The following is a 14,235-nucleotide window of genomic DNA, read 5'->3' on the forward strand; positions in this document are numbered from 1 at the left end:
TAGCCTTGCTAGACAAGCAAGGAACTACTAATGAGGTTTTTCCTAACAACTGGAACATGTTGGATGCCGTGCAGGGATAGGACTTTTCCAGAGGTAAGCTTTAAGTCCACACGTCCCACTCCTAGCACACGCACCTCCGAGCTGTTTGCCATAATCACAGCTCCTCCACTTGAGATCTGGTAAGAAGAAAATCAGGAGCGATCCGAACAAATATGAATACTATCTCCGGTATCAATCCACCAATCAAGTGCTTATAAAGTCATATTAACTTCAGGAGTGAAGGAAACAGACCTAAAAGTTGTCTCAGAGGAGTCAGCGCCGGAAGTCACCATGTTGACTTGAGCACTAGTTGTGTATGGACCCTTCTTCTTAGATTGAAGAGGTGCAGTCTTCTTATAAAAACACTGGAAAGATAAATGGTTGGTCCGACCACACACATAACAGAAACGGACACCACCATCCTCTTTCTTCTTCTTCTGCTCCTGGGATTGGATAAGTTTCCCATTGTGGTGGTTAGAGTTTCTAGGGTTGTAAGATTTCTTTTTGTAATGCTTATTTTTGAATGGTCGGTTCTGATTTTTCTTAGGTGGAGCCTCTATATTATAAGCATTATTCTTGTGTCCAGTAAAGGTATTACTTCTGAGCCTGTACTGTTCTTCAATCCTAATGGAGTTCAAGACTTGGGTTAGGATGAGAAATCCTTGGGTATGGCTCAGGGTCTTAGCAAAATCGGACTAGGAAGTAGGTAGTTTATCTATCAGACAGGCTACCTGGAATGATTCATCCAAAATGGTTCCATTAGGCCTAAGCTGGTGGATCAGGATTTCAAAATCATGGATTTGGTCATTCATAGGATTTGAGTCCACCATCCTAAAATTATTGAAGTCTGAGGCCTTGAACCTCTTTACCCCAGCATCATCAATACCATATTTGCTATCTAGAGTGTTTCAGAGTTCTTTGGCACTCTTGGCTGTGTAATAGATATTATACAGCCTCTCAGAAAGGGCATCTAGGATTCTATTGATGGAATGATAGTCTATCTCATCAAGTGTCCTAGAGCGTGTGCTGGTGGAGGCAGAAGGTTCAGTGTTAGAGAAGGTCAAGTTTTGATGAGTAGCATATCGTGAAGTAGTTGGGTTAGATCCGTTATCAACTTCAGTAGTGTTTTCACCTATGGCTGAGATTAACCCTAATATGGTGAGCCAGAACCGTATTTGGTTCTGCCACCTTCTAAAGTTATGGCCATCAAATTTTTTAGATTTGACACTAAGGTTGTCACTGGTGTTTGAGGCCATAGGATTAAGGTTACAGGATAGAGATAGAAACCTGAATGAAGGCAAAAAGTCTATGTCAAAAGATTGCACTAATATTTATATTGAACTTTGGATGTCTAATTGATATATCCAAAAAATAATAGCCAGATCAGCTCCAGATCGGTGGTAGAGCACTAGGCTCACTTAAGTACCAGCCTTTCTTAGGCACGTATGTCTTTTTGACAAGCTTTTCTTTGACACTATAAGTTAGTAGATATAGTCACTAGAAATTACACAAATTTAATTTTTATAAAAACCTAAGTGCAAACTTAAATTTGTTGTTACGAATTAATTTTCAAATTTTCTGTTTGGATTTTCTGAATTATTAATAATTGATTACTAATTTTATGTCAGCAAATCAAATATTATAATTGAGATCTAATATGTCAATTCAATGAATTATAAGATTTATTACCTTATTAGAATAATTGATTACTAATTTTGTGTAGCAAATCAATTATTGTAATTGAGATCTAAAATGTAATTTCAATAAATTATATAAATTAGAATTGATTTATAATCTTATTAGAATAATTGATTACCAATTTTGTGTAGCAAAACAATTACTGTAATTGAGATCTAAAATATCAATTCAATGAAATATATAAATTAGAATTGATGTATTATCTTATTAGAATAATTGATTGAGATCTAATAAGTCAATTCAATGAATTAATTATTATGTATTAACCAATTTTTGAATTTTTCATTTGAATGGGATCTGGAAATTACTCTTTAAGAAATCCAAATGGAGGTATGATAAACCTCTTGGAAGTTAAACAAATTATTTATCTTTTTAGAATAAGGAATTATTAATTTTGTGCTAACAGAACAATTATCGTAATTGAAATCTAATATGTCACAATTGCAATAAAGGATTTAATGAATTGTATATTATTAACAAAAAATAAACAGACGCTTCTTTGGATTGTTAGCAATATATTATCTAAATAAACAAATAAATCTAAAAATTGTAATTAATGAAAAATCTTAAACATAATAATATATATATATTTTGTTCGGCTTCCAATAATTCTATTTTGACACAAACAAAATATATTCTAGCACAAAATAAATCTATTCATTTAATAGATTTAAATCATAAAAATGCAAATCCTACGAATCTACTAATATTAAATTAAAAAAAATAAAGGTAGAAGGAAATAGCCTGATTGAAGGCAGATCGAAGCGCGTAAACGCTATCCCAAAGAAACGTTTGCCCCCACGTACGGGTCTTCCGGCAATCCTCCTCTGAGATACGACGACCCTACAACTTATTCGGTACGTCTCGGAAGAAATCAAAACGAACCTGATCGGACTTGCAGATCCAGCGAAGAACGAATGAAAAAGAATAAAATAAACTTAATAGAATTGCAAAAATGAAAATGAAAAGAGGCTAAGAGGAAAAACTTTTCTTCAGAATTTTTTTGATATTTTTTTTTAAAATTTTCGTATTTTAAATAGAATGAAATAGAAGATTTATATAGGAATTTTATATTTTTATGTAGGGGCATTTCGATAATTTTGTGACACGTCCGCGCATTCCGCGGAAGCGTCCGCGTCCTTCACGCGGAGCCTATTGGCATTTCCATTTTTTTTTTCCCGGGAATTGACCGCGTGCCCATTTAAAATTTTTTCCAACACCATCTATGATTTGATCCGCCAACAAACATGATAGAGTCTCTTGACGAAGCTTATATGCAGGGCACCACCTCAGCTTCATCTCTATTCCACCGCGACGCACGTACGGCATTTGTCATGCAGGGCCCACCATCTCAGCCAGCTGAAGCTTGCCAAGCTGTGGGTAAAAGTTTCCGAATGCTAGAACTTACCAACGGCCTCCTACTCTTCGGCGTTCCAACTGCTCCCCCCCTAATCGTTTTATCGACGATCCCACGACACAGTAGTTGGAATCTTCTTCCCTGTTCTGTTTCCAACAGCAAGGAAGCTGCTTGGCAAATCACAACCATCATCAATCGACATTATCGTCAAAGAGCCAATCGGACCCACGGCTAGGATTACATCGGCACGCCTTTTTGCTGTTCAGGAACATCAGCAGATCCTCGTTAAGCCTCCGTTTCCAAAAACACCAGAGGTTCACTCCAGTTAGTGTTTCACCTCTTTAATCCTTCCATCTACTTCATTATCGTCCCGAAGTCAAACATAGCAAGCCTTTAAATGCTTCACTCTGTACCTGATGGTCCCAGCTCACCTGCTACGTCTCGATCATTGCCCCCTTATACCAAACGGTCCATTGATTGAGGTACGTACACCCACCTTAATTTCCCTTTAAAATGTCCCCACATAACTTTCGAGGCAGACTTCAGTTTGGATAGCAAGCAGAGGGCTTCTCTTATATGCTCCAGAGAGACGAGGATGACATCGTTGTTATCGCTTGTGGTGGTGGCGTTCTTTGCGCTACTCTTTTGCCCAGGCTGGTGCGAGACCTATCACCATGTCTTCCATGTAAGTATCATTCATCTCCTCATTGTTGAGGGCTAGCAAGGCATTTCAATATCGCTTTACTACTATGTCATCAATAGGCCCTTTGCTTTTTCCTGAGATATGGTCTTTTTGTTCCCATGCATGAATCTTATGGTGATCTTTTAATACGCAATTTTGTGATGCCTCCATCATAGGATGGTGCTGCACAAAATCTAATCTCACGGATTTTGAGAACAAAAACTGAGCTTTCGTTTGTATTAGAGGGTGTGTCTGGGTGTTGACGTGTTTAGTTTGAAATGTGGGTGCAGGTGAAAGAGGCATCTTACACTCGGTTGTGCAGGACGAAGAAGATTTTGACGGTCAACGGACAGTTTCCTGGGCCTACTTTATATGCTTACAGAGGAGACAAGTTGGTCGTCAAGGTCTACAACATTGCACAAGAGAATGTAACCATACACTGGTATAATTAGCTAAGCCCTCATAATTGCTTTGATCTGGTGCACCAAATGATCACCAAGTATACCTAAATATCTATAGAAAGAAGTACAGATATTCTGTGATTGGTGTAGTTGTGCACCTTGAAGGTGCATACGTGCCGTGCTCCCCCCAAGGATGTGGGCAAATCACCACACAAAATAGCCACAAGGTAGTGTTCCTCTAGGCAGCATGCAGTTGGTAAATAAAACAGGTATAATACTTGGATCAAACAGTATTGGGAAAACAAGTATAAGCAAGGAACAATTATACCGATCAAACTTACTCATGTCGAATATAACTATTCTATATAAGAGCTGTCATAAAGTTTTTTTTTTTTTGGGTACATCGACAGTTTACACACAACGAGTGTAAGTACAACGAAAAAATCAGAAAGACAATGCAAGGGAGATAAAATAGAGACGTGATTCTTTCAGATAAAATTTTAGGAGTGATCAGATAAGATACCATCCAATCTGTCGCACTATTGACCTCTCTGAATACCATAAAGTATTTTTTGGTGTAAAGCTATTATTACTTTTTACTTTTCTACGGAGAAGACAATTGTCATCTAAAACCTACTCCAAAAACTATAATCAAACAAAAATTAGAATAACTTGTGGTATGGTTCTTCCTGTATATGTGACTTTTTCCTATTTCCATAAGCCAAACACAACATTATATACATGAAGAGTTGCCTAAGTACTTATTCCTTCCGAGCCTTGACCTGATGCAAGTGGTCATCACCAAGGGACAAGAACCATATCCACACACACGCAGACACACACACACACACACGCATATATATATATATATATATAACAGATGCAATTTAAGACGTAATAATTAAGCATTTCCCTTTTAAATAACAAGGTTTTTTATAGTACTTGTGACCGCTGTCATGCACCCATGTGTTTGGTAACGCAAATCATGGCTGGCTCACCTACTACAACGACTTCGCCACATAAGTATCCATTGATGCATGCATGGCTGCGGGGTTGCGTTTGGAAGTTTGTAGTTGGTAGTCCAGTACCCTTTAATGCATGGCTCTCCCTCCGATGCTCGCATGCCACGTACATGGAGGGATTGATATTTTGAACCGAAATCACTTGTGAATCCCACCAATTACCTCGTGAACCGTGAAGGAAATTTTCTGGGAACGGGTGTTGAACCTCCAACGTCGATTACTTAATTGATTACGCAAAACCTTCCTACAACTGATGACATGAAAATTGGGATGCGATGCGATGGATAGCCTGCATTTCGGAGAAACACAGAAGCATACGACATCATTAATTCCTTTACCAAAACCTTACGTTGATGTCGCTCTTTGAGTAATAACTTGGTCCTGCTGTCGTGAGGTACGCACACACATTAGCTATATCCATATATTACAGGTAATAGGCCATATTAAGAAGTAATGATAGGTTTCCCTTTTGAACTATCATGACCTACCCGATTGTTTTTTTTTAAAAAATAAAAAAGAAGAAAGATTAGGTTTAGCCTAATTGTGTCTGCATGTAAAAATGCATGCAGGCATGGAGTAAAGCAACCAAGGAATCCATGGTCAGATGGCTCCGAATACATCACCCAATGCGCTATCCAGCCCGGATCCTCCTTCATCTACACCATCACGTTCACCGACGAAGAAGGCACGCTTTGGTGGCACGCCCACAATGACTACACCCGGGCCACCGTTCACGGCGCCATCGTCGTGTACCCCAGACATGGGACCTCGTACCCCTTCCCAAAGCCCAGTGGAGAAGTCGTCATAGTACTCGGTGCGTATAGATGCATGTTTTGCTTTTGCATGGGGCATTAATTCACATGCACAGTTGAGTACATATTTTTTTTCTCTCTCTCTCTTTCGATTACTGGTTGCAGGAGAGTGGTGGAACAAGGACGTGAATGCAGTACTTGAGAAGGCCCTTGAAACAGGAGGAGAGCCTAACGCGTCGGATTCGTTCACTATTAATGGACAACCCGGCGATCTCTACCCGTGCTCCAAGCCAGGTAGGTTCCTGTTCTACAGCTCTAATTGAACAAAACTTCATGGTAACGTTTGGTCCACTTTTTTTAGTACCTTTTCTCTTCAAGCCCTCGGGAACTTATCGTTTTATAGAAGTATTCGAAGGCCCCCATCCATCAAAACAGGTGACGCCTTATATGCTAGCTTGCCCTTCCAATTAATAAATGACATGCCGTTTAGGGCTCCAAAATGCTTTGGATGCCCACTAGTTTACTCCAAAAGTTTTTTTCCTTCTTTTTTCTTCCCCCATTAATGCCGGGTTGGCAATCTAATTAGTGCTCAACTGCCTTCTGTGCATAACAATAATTCTCGTGATTCAAACCAATCCCCTTGCCACATATGACAAAACTTCTATTGTTCACGTACGGAACAGGAATCATTCAGCTAATGAGTCTAATTGGCATCACATGGAAACAACTGGTCATCGTCCTATATAGGGCTACTAACCAGTCAGGTCGCTCTCCTGAAACATCCTACACGTATATCTTGCCTCGTTTATTGAGATTTAAGTACAAGAAATTGTCTGTGTATGTTTTGGGGTGGTTGGGGGGAGTTGAGAGAGAGAGATTTATGTAAAAGCTAGCCATGGCCTAGCTAGTTACAATTACTACCAAACAAGATTCCACTCACAAAGTTGATGAGTTGAATCCAGGTTGGCTTTTGAGGTTTAGTTCTTACAACAGAAAAAGCTGTACCGCACCTTCTATATATTCACCACTCACAGCACCAGCAAAGAGTGATTGGCGATGGAATCTTTACATGGTACCGTAGAAAACCATCTTTGTCAACAGAAAATAGTTCTGAATACTTAATTCCTAGTATAAATTCAAATTTCATAGTTGGATAGATGTATATGGATTGATAATTAGCTCACGTTTTGACCATATTTACTTTTACTCTTTTTTTTTTTTTTTTTTTTTTTTTTTTTTTTGTTGAGAACGGCAACTCATATAGCTCGAATGTGAGTATATTCTGTCAAGTATTTACTTTTACTCTTCACTGAACAAGGAGACCCCGTTTTCCCTAGGCAAGGCTTTTAGCTCCAAAATGTTATATGTCCTTTGCCAAGGGGAGGCTAAAAATCAGAATAAGATCAAAAATCTAGATTGAGATGCACTTCACTTTAGCCCTCGCCTTGAACAATTTACGGAAAGGAGGGCTCCTATATATGTATGTATGTATGTAAATTACCAAAATTTACATCCAAAGTAAACTACCTTGTTTGAGAAATCAGAACTTTTAACACCTCCCTAGTTTTGTGCATCTCTTGCAGGAACTTTCAGAATGCTTGTAGAACATGGCAAGACCTACCTCCTCCGAGTGGTGAATGCCGCAATGGATGACGGCCTATTCTTCTCGATCGCCGATCACCTGCTCACTCTTGTTGGGTCTGATGGGAGCTACACCAAAGCACTAACTACAGACTACATCCTGATAAGCCCAGGCGAGACCATGGACCTGCTACTGAAAGCCAACCAATCCCCTAGAAACCTCTACTACATGGCGGCAAGAGCATTTAGCTATCAACCGGTCAACAATATCGACAACACCACCACCACTGCCATCGTCCAATACAAGTCCCATTACACCCAACGGTCCACCAACCCTCTCCTCCCAACTCTTCCCTTCTACAACGATACTGAAGCAGCTTCCAAGTTCAGCTTTTCAATCCGTAGTCCCGCAGGCATGCACTGGCCCATCAGTTGCCCTCAAAGGTTCGACCAACGGATGATAATAGCAGTGGCCGTGAACGAGCTCGAGTGCCAATTAAGTGGCTCGTGTGAAGGACCTAATGGCACCAGGCTCTCAGCGAGTCTTAACAACATAAGCTTCGTGAACCCGCCCATAGATATCCTTGAAGCATATTACAAGGGGATAAATGGGGTTTTTGGTGCAAGTTTTCCGAGCAGGCCCTTACAGTACTACAATTTCACAGCGGAGTACCAGCCGCTGGAGCTTTTGAAGCCTAGGCTGGGGACGATGGTTAGGGTTTTGGAGTATGGGGCAACGGTGGAGATTGTTTTCCAGGGCACGTCGCTGGTGAGGGCTGAGAGCCATCCCATGCACTTGCATGGCTTCAGCTTTTACGTGGTGGGGTGGGGATTTGGGAATTTTAACGAAAAGAAGGATCCATTAGGATATAACTTGGAGGACCCTCCGCTGAAGAATACAATTGGAGTTCCAAGGAATGGATGGGTGGCCGTCAGGTTTACAGCTAATAATCCTGGTAAGTTTCATTAATTCGGTAGAGTCTAAGGGTTATATTTTTGTTAAGAAATCTTTTTTTGATATGCATAAATAGTTTTGCTAAAATCATAAGAAAGGGCCCAAGAAAAAAATTAATGAAAACCCGAAAGAAGCACTACCCTAAGCTATTAGAGTATTCCTTATAAGCAGGACCCGCATTGAGAAAGGTGCAGTTAAGGTCCATTGCAAAAGAGTCTCTACTGGGGCTTTGAGATTCTGTGCTTGGTGCAATATACTGCTTGCACAAAAATGTGAAAGCATCACTCTGCATCACAACTTAGCTCCAGGTATGCACAGGGGTCAGGCTACAAGTAGAATTTTGTGTTGTTTGAGTCAAGTAATTAAGCCAATCTTTGTGCAAATTTAGGATTACCCCTGATCGAGCATGCCCAATCCATGTGCTCACCTAGACTAGAATGGAAGTATAATGAATTATGAGAAACCACTTCCAAGCATGTGCTGCTGTGCCACACCGGTGTGCAATGCATAAACTCGTTCATGGATTCAGTATTCTTGACCTAGATTTGCATGTCAGGATTCAGCCCTTGTCTCGTACGGAAACAAAATTAACTTCTGATCAAGTACAACGAAAGCTAGCAAATGTCACGAACACTATAGTTTCTTGCCATTGCCTAACCAAGCTTGTTGAGGCATAAAAGCAACATACCTTAGCTGTAGGTCCATCATGCAAGCGAACCCTACCTGCTGTATGAATGCCCTAGTTTGTTATTCCTCCTATTTAATTATGCTAACTTAGATCATGCATTCTGTTCAGGGGTGTGGCTCTTGCACTGCCATTTGGAGCGCCATCTCATATGGGGAATGAACACCGTGTTCCTAGTGAAAGATGGTGAGGGCCCGGGGACAAAGCTGCTGCCTCCACCTCCTCACATGCCTCCATGTTAAACCCTACCTGGAAGCACAATTGGATCCACATTTGTTCTTTGGACGAGTTTGTTATGGATTGTTTGGTTTCATCTATTATATATTGTGAGAAAATACTGTTTGTATTTGATGTTGGCAGTGAAAGCTTTGACAATATCATATTAGAAGAATAATTCCTACCATTTTCAATCAGTGATTGACGCCCATGCTCAAGCATATATATATATATATATATATATATATATATATATGAACGATGGGCTCTGAGATTGTTGTTGGAAGAGCAATGCTAACAAGGATTGATGGAACTCCAAGTAGAAATCCTGTAACTCCATCATCTGCTGCACCACGCACCAGCGAAACAAACATAATTTCTATGGATTGATGGACCTATTCTCAACTGATAATAAAAGGAAATAATCCAAGTAATCAATCCATGAATTAGGGCTGCATTTCCGGCTGATATACAACAAAGGCATTTAGGAACATTTTTATTGGATTGAGCCTGAACAATCCAACAACTTTGATGAAACCCTTGCATTATTCTATAATTTAATAGCACAAAAAATATATTTGTTTGAAACATCAAAATAATTGTCTGGGAAAGTATAAATATTTATAACATGGTCTCACAATTGGCCCAATTTAGTAAAAGAAAGCTCCGGTGGTAGCTTAACCAGCCAGCCAAATCAGCGTTCACGAGGCCCAATAGTCCGCCCGAACCCACGTGGTCGGCCAGATGCAATCTCCTCGACCAGCCGCGTCTGGTAAACCAGGTTCGGGCCGAAAACGTAGAAAAAATTGATCCATTTTGGATCCACGTAAGCCTTAAAAATTGGCGAAATACCTTTTAACGTTGTTGACAAAACTATAAAAAGAAGAGAGGACTCATTATAGCGTCATTTTATCCAACAATTGGTGGGCTCTTGGCCACGCCTCGGGGCTGCTAACCCATTGCAGGGTCCTTTCACCATTCCGGACATAATCTGAGATGATGGCAATCCATGATAAACTCTTATCCTTCATACAATTATATGGTATTTTAGCCAAACTCGGAATATACTGTGACTAGAGAATTCTTGAAAAGGAATTCCGATCCATATCAACGGATAGCTCTCTCTTTTTATATATTCCAAAAGTGCACAGGATGGTAACAACATCCATAACAAACAGTTCTCTGAAAAATGTTCTAGTGATCTTTTAAGTTCTCAAAGATCGGCTACATATCAAAACACTGAATTCATCACCAAGACATCTAAATCTAGGCAAGCTTAACAGCATTATCTTGTATGCTCTCATGTAGTCCAATACGAGCCATAACCAATAAAACCTAGAGGGACATTCATCATGGTTTGAGAGCCGGTAATGAAACCAAATAACAAAGAGCAGCTTTGAACAGATTATTATGCACAAATCCGTCAGCCATTCTATTGTTGGTATTTCGTCGAACACTTTTACTTGTAATGTCGGTTGTCCCAACCTACAGATTTCACAGATGGCTGACTTCTTTCACCCATAATAACTTCTTTTGATATTTTGTTCTAAAATATTTTTAAATGGTCACATGAAAAAAAAAAATTCTTCCAATCGGGTTAATAAAGATAGATAATAGAGTCGCATTAAGTCACTTAAGTAACTTAAAGAAACCAATTATTTTTTTTAAAAAAAGAATTTATGTCTGCTCATTTTTATATTAGTTTTAAATAGTAACTTCAATTAGGATTGACATCTATTCTATGAGCATATTTTTGGTCCAACTTAACATGGTAGATAAAAGTTGGATTATCTCAACACTACATCAAAACAAGTATAGTATGCCATGTGTTATGAATATAGTTTAATCAAATATTACGCATAACTTAGGCAGAGTTCATAATGGAACGTCAAAAAGCCTCAATTGTGTTGCTTGATTCTCAAACTTAAGTCCTACAATAATATAACAATTTGTCGAGTGGCGACAGATTTGGCTATTTTTATCCAAACATAATTTTAACAGTTAGTCAAACAATGTTTCAACTTTTCAGCAAAAAAAAGAGAGTACAATTTTGAATCAAACTCCAATATAAAATTAATATACGGATAGGTAATGCAGAGTGATTAAGTTATAAAACAAATCCAAAAAATTAGGTAAAGTTTGTCGGTGACAACAATATAAATTTTAGATAAAGAAATAAAAACAAAACTTTCTTGAAAGCGAATTATTTGGACATTACTAAATTTTCTAATTACCCTGATTTGATAATCTTTGGATATCGACCGGAGCAGAAAATTTGTTTAAGCATAAAGAAACGAACAATTTTATATTGGGTTGGTAAATTTAATATATCTAACAAGAAACCTCCAAACAAGCTATTTTGACTTTTTTTTAAGCATAATTTTAGTTTGTCGGTTGAATAACTACTTCATGAGATTGTGAAATATGATCAGAACATTCTTCCAATCTTAATAACATGATGACAACTTATTTACTTCATTTTAAATGATTCCTAAAAGCAACCAAAGTTGGCTAACTTTGTACGTAGTGGATTTGACCACATGATGGTTAGCAATGCAACAAATAAAAAAAAAGTATTCATATAATCTGCTCAAAATGTCAAATCAAACTCTTTCCGCATGCCTTCGCTTTCACAATGTCCCTTGAAAATGAGATCTTATTGTGTCATTCACTCACTCTTCCTTCCCCTAGATTCATCCCATATCTTCTTTGTGTGTGGAAGCAAATGTATTTAGTAGATTCAAAGGATATTTTTAATTAAGTTTAATATGCTATAAAAGATGATACTTTAATATATAGTCAACCTCATAAAGGAGAATCTTGGGATATAGGCAAGAGTCGGCACCTGTCGCGAAAAATTCAGATGTACAGATAGGCTATTTTTGGTAACCAACAGCATGTCACGAAAATCATGTAACCGCCTGTGATTGTAGTCAAGGTGTCGCCATCCAGAGAGAGAGAGAGAGAGAGAGAGAGAGAGAGAGAGAGAGAGAGAGAGAGAGAGAGTTTAGCGAGCTCTAATTATTCGATGTGCCATGTCCATTATGATCAGTTTAAAATACATCGTTAATGATGACGTCCTAATCCAACAAAGGACCAAGGCCATCAAATTGTTACGGACCTCTCACGAGATCGAGGGAAAAGCTGGTTGGCCTGAGACGGCCAGACTTGATGCGCGCTCCTCCATCCGGAAAAAGCAACGTAGGAAAAGCCAAGTCCTTCACCTGCCAAAATGAGTCACCCTCTCACACTCTTTTGTCTCCCACAATCTCCGTCACTCCTCTTTCTTATTCTATCTCTCCCTCTCTCTTGTTTTGCTGCTTCCATGTTACTCTTTTAAAAGGTTTGATTGATGGAGATAGTTTCTTGCTTCCTACCGAGAGAGAGAGAGAGAGAGAGAGAGAGAGAGAGGTTCTTGCTTCAATTCCATGTCTCATGAATGGTGACTTGAAGGAGGAAAAAGAAATCCAAAACTAGAGAGGGAAAAAGTTTGACAATTCTTAGCCAACTATCTGTCTGTGATCAACCTACCTAACATTGGGTCCCACACTGGTAGCTGAACCTTTGGGGGGGGGGGGGGGGGGGGGGAGGGGATATTCATAATTCCTGACACTACAAGAAATCTCATCTTTCCCGGCGCTTTTTATAATCTTTACCGACGCTTATAAGCGTGGCTAAAGTTTCCGCAACGCAAACAGAAGCGTCGCAAAAGCATGGGCGATACCGGAGTGGCAAATGTTTCTGCCGACGCTAATAGAAAGCGTCAGCAAAAACTGGACTTTCCCGACGCTAATGAAAGCGTCGGCAAATTGAGATTCGCCGACGCTTTAAAGCATCAGGAAAGTCCAAAGAAAGCCTGAGTTTTCGCCGACACTTAAAGCGTCGGTAAAACCAATGCTATAACGACGCTTATATAGCGTCGCCTAAAGCTATTTTTACCGACGCTTTTTAAGCGTCGGCGATGGCGTGCCAGCCCGTGCCAAAGAGGGTTTTTAACGACGCTTTAAAGCGTCGGGAGTAGATTTTTTTATAAAAAAAAAGAAACAAAAGCATATTAAAAAATATATTATAGCAATATGAACCTGCATTACATTTACATCAAGACAAACATACAGATCATTCGAAACATTCATATTGTCATATAAGATTAAATTTACATAAGTTTAGAATTACAATGTATTTTGAAAAATATAAGAAAGATACATATAAAACTCATTAAATAACAGTCTAAAAAATATCAGGGACCGCATTTAGCCCCATTATCATCTCTGCGAGCTGTTGAAGTATCAGGAACCTAAAAAAAAAAAAAGAAACTTTAGAAGTTAGGAATATGAAAATCATTAACTCATGCAAAATAATAATTATGTATAGTCATCAAATACATATAGTTATTTACCTGAGGAGGGAGAAATCGCTGTAACATAGATGAAATATGCTCAAGCTGAGACTGCAAAGTTTGTTGGTTCTGCTTCAGCTCTGCCAACTCTGCCTGATGGCGATCCTTCATATCTTCAATTGTTGCCCGAAGTCTACTAACTTCTGCATTGCTACTGCCTTCTCCAGCATTTCTTGTATACATGCCCACTGCAGACAACTGAGTGGGGGTAACTCCAACGCCATAACCCCTCACTCGACTATAACGCTCTGGGCCCAATAATTCAGCGAGCACCTGAGCTTCGACATGACTGGCCGCGTCAGATGATGATGACTCTCCGACGCGCTCTGAAATAAGAGTTGTTGCCCTGTCCTATATCTCTCAAAAGAAAAAGTCAAATTAATGTATGCCAATAATAGAACTAATAATAATATCGTTGAAAGATTCAAAGATGAATACATACAACTATATT

The 14,235-nt window shown here is 39.1% G+C and overlaps 1 protein-coding gene and 1 long non-coding RNA gene across 2 annotated transcripts; one reads left to right on the forward strand and one right to left on the reverse strand.

Moving 5' to 3' along the window:
* The first annotated feature begins 3,520 nt into the window (after nucleotides 1-3,520).
* LOC148703448 (laccase-14-like) lies at nucleotides 3,521-9,575 on the forward strand. The gene is made up of 6 exons (XM_088721783.2): nucleotides 3,521-3,779; nucleotides 4,067-4,218; nucleotides 5,769-6,013; nucleotides 6,117-6,245; nucleotides 7,535-8,488; nucleotides 9,284-9,575. Exons 1-6 carry the CDS (start codon nucleotides 3,690-3,692, stop codon nucleotides 9,412-9,414), a joined length of 1,701 nt encoding a protein of 566 aa, XP_088577909.2. The 5' UTR covers nucleotides 3,521-3,689; the 3' UTR covers nucleotides 9,415-9,575.
* Nucleotides 9,576-13,507: 3,932 nt separating this feature from the next.
* On the reverse strand, nucleotides 13,508-14,009 carry LOC148703449 (uncharacterized). The gene is made up of 2 exons (XR_015987756.2): nucleotides 13,785-14,009; nucleotides 13,508-13,682 (listed from the first exon to the last, which is right to left on the reverse strand). It is a non-coding gene; the product is annotated as an uncharacterized LOC148703449 (long non-coding RNA).
* Between the last annotated feature and the right edge of the window lie 226 nt (nucleotides 14,010-14,235).

Source organism: Phoenix dactylifera, chromosome 5 (assembly GCF_051530095.1).
Source record: "Phoenix dactylifera cultivar Ajwa chromosome 5, Ajwa_hap1_PhDact_Kaust_v1.1, whole genome shotgun sequence".
Lineage (NCBI taxonomy): Eukaryota > Viridiplantae > Streptophyta > Magnoliopsida > Arecales > Arecaceae > Phoenix > Phoenix dactylifera.